We start from the raw sequence: 6,148 nt of genomic DNA, 5'->3' as shown, positions 1-6,148 counted from the left end.
AAGAAGGAAACCTGGGAACCGGCAAAGCCATCTTTGCCGAGTGTTGTTGTCAAGGCACTCGGCAAAGGGACTGGCAAAGGGGTTCACTGGAGGACTCTTTGCCGAGTGCCGGTCCACTAGACACTCGGCAAAGAGTCCTCCTTTGCCGAGTGGCTACGAGAGCTCTCGGCACAGGGACTGGCGGTGGGGCCCACTGGACCCGTCGTTGCCGAGGGCCATGGTAGCAGGCACTCGACAAAATTTCCTCTTTGCCGAGTGTCAGGGGAGGCACTCGGCAAAGGATCCGTCACCGTCACTTGGCGCCGTGACGGTGACTTTTCTTTGCCGAGTGTCAACGACACTCGGCAAATTCTTTGTCGAGTGCCCAACAAAAAGTACTCGGCAAAGAGACCGCTGCCGATGTACAGTTCGCCGAGCGTTCTTTGTCGAGTGTTACACTCGGCAAAGCCTTTACCGAGTGTAAAATAGCCTTTGCCGTGTGTCTGAGACACACGGCAAAGTAGCTAATTCCGGTTACGTATTGGTTTGAGTCATGAACTAACCAGGGCATGAGTTACGTGTTGTGCAATTATGTCTCTCGGCTTGTGGTGTGCACATGTGGAGCACAGGGACAATGGTTGATGCCTTGACGGTGAAGTTGAAGGTCATGCAGACTCGTGTCGATGGACCGAGAGCGGCGAAGGACGAGTGCTGGGACTTGAACAAGGGACCGGAGAAGTTAGGTGACTAGCCATGGTGGCTAACACCTAGGACACGCACTGGCGTGAGGACGTGGTAGAGCGGATCGTGTCGTCGGCACAATCGAGGACTGGAGGGACACATGTCTAGGACATGGGGACGCGCATGCGGTGTGCTACTCGCCACGATTTCGTGGTTGAGCCTCAAAACCACCCAGTTGTTAGTTTTGCTGAGTTTGGGCCTCATAACTCGGTGGTGGCGATTCTAGCGGGAATGAGAGGCGACATGTGGCATCATTATGAAGGGTGGGTTGAGGCGAAACAACTTTGTGTGGAGCGCGTGGCCATCAGATCAAAATCCCTGGAGTTTGTCCATTTCACCTTGGCTAAGTGGATAGGCTCTATGTATCTAGCGATAGTTTTGAAAATAGAAATAACCCTATATAATTAGATGGGTAGGTTGTTATGGACAACCATCTCTTTTGGGCTAGTTCAATTGTGTTTTGTTTAGAGAACTGTAGTTTCCATTTCCTAGTGTAGCCGAAGATCTGCAGGTGTTTTGTTCACATATGCCTTGTAATCTTCAACTCTATATCCAAGGGAAGGGTGGCTAGACCCATCCACATAGTAGTTCGAATCATGTACTTAGTTTTATTTGTGCTACAATTTTTTATTCGAGTTTGTCTCCGTTCTTGTTTCCTTCCCTCTCCTTTGGATTTGTGGAAGAATCATCGAGTTCTTGAGTTGTGTTTGCTATTGGGGATTTCTTGGTGGTGAGATATGCTCTTTGAATCACTACATATGCCATGTTGGTGCAGTTCTTGGTCGTGATCAGAGTAGATCTCTATTTGAGTTCGTTTGAGAAAATCCCAACAAAACCCTAACCTTCTCACGAAATCTAATCTACACACACAATTTTGTTTTGCTCTAGATGAAAATTCACAAAACATCATCTTCCCCTCTACGCAAACTTCGTATGAAGTTTGAACAGATTCTGCGCATTTTTGCTTGAGCGGGCACCGTCACCCCTGTAAGCGCCAGTGCCGCTACCCGACACTGTCGGCCCTCTACGTGGCACTTCTGCTTGACCTGCTTTGTGCTTTTGACTCTGATTTTTTGCAGACAGTTGTGCAAGTTTCTGAGTAGCAGTTTGGTATATTCAATCGACACTAGATTGAATATTACTTTGCTACACAGTTTTAGTCGTCCCATGGGGTTGTGTTGAGACTAGGATAAAAGTCATGGTACTGTTCTCGAGCGGAGAATTTTTGGTGGCTGCCATTCACTCCCTCTGGTCGCCTCACCGGCATTTGTAATTTGCGAAGAAGTGTTTAGATTAGTTAGACCTCTATCATTAGCGCTTGCTCTAGGTTTAGGTCTAGTGATTAGAAGTGGGGTTAGACACACCTCTTACCCGTTGATGCTTGAGTATGTCATTGTAACAGTTGTACAATATATGAGTTATATTTGGATTTGCCGTGAAATCTGGCTGTGACAGATAGAGATCTATTAACTAACCCGACGAGAGATGTGGTAACGTCGTAGCAGCAATAGCTACCATCACTACGGTTGTGGTCATCATCACGATGATCATGGTTGTTGTCACGACAGTGATTGTTGTCATTGCAATAGCCGTTGTCGTAGTGATAGGAATGTTCTGGCTTGATCTCATAGTAGTTCTTATTGTGGGACCAATTTGGCAGTGTACAATTCTTATTCCTCATCTTCGTAAGCATGTAGCTGCTCAACGTTGCGCCCATAAACCTTTCATTACATATATAGGTGACTCTTAACAGTTCAAGTACCCCTCACACACACACACAATAAATAAATAACAGTGAACGGCGATCGAAATTTGCTGATCGCCACATGCTATTTAGTTGACTACTCTGCAGTTCTTGCGGACCTCCCCGTCGGAGCCGGCGGCGAGCGGGATGTTCCCCATCCTGATCATGGACCAGACGAAATCGTAGAAGAACTGGTCGCCGTCGCTGCTGTAGGCCTCCACCAGATCCTTGGTGCTGGCGGCGACGCCTTCGGGGCTGGAGAAGAGGCCCAGGTCGGAGGACAGGAGGCCCCGCTCCGTCAGCAGGTTCTTGTAGTAGTCGTTGTCGAACACGTAGGGGGAGCTGACGTCGAGCGCGGCGGTCTCGTTGCCGTCGCCGTTGCCGCCCGCGCAGAGGCTCTGGAGGCTGTCGGCGAGGCTGGCCTCCAGCGTCGGGTCCGCTGAATCCGTGGCCGAGAAGTTGGACAGCCGGTTGCTGAACAGCGCGCACCGGGCTCGCCCGATGGTGTGGGCTCCTGTTCGTTTCAATCGAGTTCAGGTGTTACTGAATCAGATCACAAGGAAGAGGGAGCTCCATATATCTCTGAGCAACTGGATCGACGAGACTGTTGGTTTGGTTACCTGATAAGACCACGACGTCGGTCGTGTTGAGGCCGACGGCGGCGAACTTCTGGATGATCGAGTCGACGGGTTCGAACGGCGACGGCAAACCGTTGTCGGCTCCGGACTGATTGGCCACCCGCCCGTCCAACCTCCCGAGAAGAACATCGTAATAAGGCCCTCCGCTCTGGAGAAGAACATCGTCGCAGTGTGTGTGTTAGTCGCCCTTCAATTCGTCTGACAAACCCTAAACAAAGCTGGAGATGTTCCGACAGATCGAGACTGCGAAAAGGCTTACGAAGAGTACTCCGTAGCTGGCCGCGAGGGCTACGACGTCCGCGCACGACACCACCTCGGGGCACGCGCTCTCGAGGTCAGCCTTTATGGCGTCGATGACCTCGTACCCTCTGACGGAGTTGAGGTTGGGCAGCGCAAACTTCTCGCCGTCGTCGCCGTCCAAAAGGATCGAAGCGTCACACCCCTGGACGCACGCACGCACGCACGAGCGTCATGGATGGATTCATTCATAGTAGAAAAGAACATGCATGTTCAGCCGAGAGCTCAGAGCTAGATCGAGCGATGACAGTTACGTACGTACATTGACAAAGCAGTCGTGGAAATGCAGCCTGAGGAGGGAGGCGCCCATCCTCATCTCCTCTCTCATGGCGTCGAACACGTGCTGCTGCACGACGTAGTACAGCTGAGGGCAGGTGCTGTCGTAGAAATCCGACGTCAGCTGGCACCTCGCGCCCTGCCCACCGAGGCACAGGGCAAGGATAGAACACGCAAGCACCCAACGGCAGCAAGAGTAGCGCTCCATTTCAGCTTGCTTGTTGCTTGCTAGCTGTCTCGATCTCCACTGTGCCTGTATTGAGCTTGCACACTCCACACAGTTTCTTGCATCGTTGTTCTTATAGACGGTAAAAAGCGATCGTCCGTCGCGGAATATAGGGTTGTTTGGTTTGAGGAATCACTTTATCCAAAATATAGTGGTGCATCATAGGTCCATTCCTCAAATTTGGTGGGATGATCTCATTTCTCATATTAGTACTAACTAAATAACTATAAGGAATGAGGTGATGATTGATCAACTCAATTTATTCCACAAACCAAACAAAAAAAAGTGAGGAGTGAAAAGATGATGGACTAGATCATTCCTCATACTAAACAGCTTAATACTACCTCGGGTTAGGCTAATTCGGTGCGACGATAGCTAGTGGGTGACCGGCGGCTGCGGCCTGCACAGCATGCAATAATGGTCTCTAATCTCCGGCGGTTAGAAAGTTTTTTTTTTTGAAAAACAATGATTGGCCTGCACCACTCGGGGGAGATGGCAACTGGGCTATTGGAGCACTGGCGAGTGGCGAGGGCTCTTTTATTTGCTCCGTGGAGTCACTAATGTGATGCCGGGGGCTGTGGACTGATGGTGCTGCACTTAGCATGTGCATGCTTCCCAGTGCTCTCTGTCTCGACGAGTCGAGAGTGGCAGTGGAGAGACCCAACCAATGAAATGCAAGCATGCATGTGATATTACCCTAAAATGCATGCAGTTTCGTGCAGGATTTGGGTTTTGCAGACAACTGCCACACAGATGGGGAATCAGGGGTGGCAACGTGGATACCTGAAACCCGATATCTGATAGGTAAAAAAACCTATTAGTGCACATGTATATAAGGTGTTTTTTTATACCTATAGGTATTTTATTGGGTCATTTATTATATACATTGGGTATGATGGATGTGTGCATGTTCTCTTTTGCCAAATACCCGCTACTCGATGGGAGACCCGTTAACATATAACATATGAGTCCAGATTAAGGGGCTTGTTCTCTCTCATGCATGGCTTGTATGATGTTGCTATTTAATGTTGAATGTTGTTGATCGTGTCTATTGTAATGTTAGTGGTTATATATGGGTATTCGATGGATACCCACTACCCGTGGTGGGTGGTGTGGGTATGAGTATGACGTAGTTTTGTATCCACGATGTAGTGGGTGAGACATTTTTCTCTAATATGTATGGGTATGACATTGTGCGCCAATTACATATACCTTACCACTGTCATTCCTAGATGGGATCATAGTTGCTGTACTATTCAATTCTGTAGTATGCAGCTAGCAATAGTGCCATGTTTGCACCGTGGGGAAATTGATCTGGACTCTACAGTGTTTCGGATGACGTTTTCTATTGTAGATGTGCGTAGGTGCTGTGAGTTGGATCTGCATTACCAGTTAATAGCAATCTTAGTGGATATATAAGCGCATTGCACTGAGCGACAGGTCCAATCTCATTCACAGTACAACCAAAAAATTCATACCACACGTCCACACCACTAGCACGTTTATATGCAAAAAATGGAAGAAATAAAAAAAAATTGCAGACCACATCACTACTACAATATAGTGACGGGTCGGTTCTAAATATATTTGCTGTCCTCAAAAACAGGATTTAACAGTATTTCTGGAAGTATAATGTGTGAGCAGGTACCTTCGGACTCAAGTCGGTATCACGGCAGGAGAAGACCAGGATAATACGAAGGTCTTGATACAACGCCGAAGATGTTAGAAGGAAAGCTTCGGCGTGGTTGCAGAAAATGGAACCGACTTAAAGATGAAAAGGCTATTCAAACCTCGATAGATTACTATAGGATTATTATCAAATGTAAAGGGCATGAATGTAATTTTGTATGGGCTGAGTCCCGTGCCTATAAATAGGTGAACAGAACCCCCGTACTGTTCACGCTGACTTGGCATTCGCTTCTTGCGTCACACTTGTACTATCATCTCCTTCCAGTTGGAGGTACACTTATAATTCAATAATATTTCTGTCTATGTCTGATAATAATAGATAATTGTTTGTGTTGTCTTTTATATTCATTACCTTTTATCCTTCGTCATTGTATAATGAATTTATGAAGGTACGCCCTTCATAACCTTCGTCCGGAAGTCATTATATCCTGAGGGAAATAATGCTTCGAGGGGCGAAGGACTTTAACGATTAACATTTTTTATGTTGCCTTGTTCTTAAACTCCTAGCATTTGAGAACAAGTCTCCAACATTGGCGCCCACCTCCGGTGAACTCACTT

The 6,148-nt window shown here is 47.8% G+C and overlaps 1 protein-coding gene across 1 annotated transcript; it reads right to left on the bottom strand.

Annotated features, from left to right (window-relative positions):
* Window positions 1-2,335: 2,335 nt before the first annotated feature.
* LOC103626198 (peroxidase N) lies at window positions 2,336-3,957 on the bottom strand. Its single transcript, XM_008646597.2, has 4 exons — window positions 3,662-3,957; window positions 3,362-3,544; window positions 3,085-3,250; window positions 2,336-2,978 (listed from the first exon to the last, which is right to left on the bottom strand). The coding sequence occupies exons 1-4, from the start codon at window positions 3,881-3,883 to the stop codon at window positions 2,554-2,556; spliced, it is 996 nt and encodes a 331-aa protein (XP_008644819.1). The 5' UTR covers window positions 3,884-3,957; the 3' UTR covers window positions 2,336-2,553.
* Between the last annotated feature and the right edge of the window lie 2,191 nt (window positions 3,958-6,148).

This window comes from Zea mays, chromosome 5 (assembly GCF_902167145.1).
Source record: "Zea mays cultivar B73 chromosome 5, Zm-B73-REFERENCE-NAM-5.0, whole genome shotgun sequence".
Taxonomy (NCBI): domain Eukaryota; kingdom Viridiplantae; phylum Streptophyta; class Magnoliopsida; order Poales; family Poaceae; genus Zea; species Zea mays.
The sequence above is the reverse complement of the archived record's forward strand: the minus strand, read 5'-3'. Positions and strand labels throughout refer to the sequence as shown.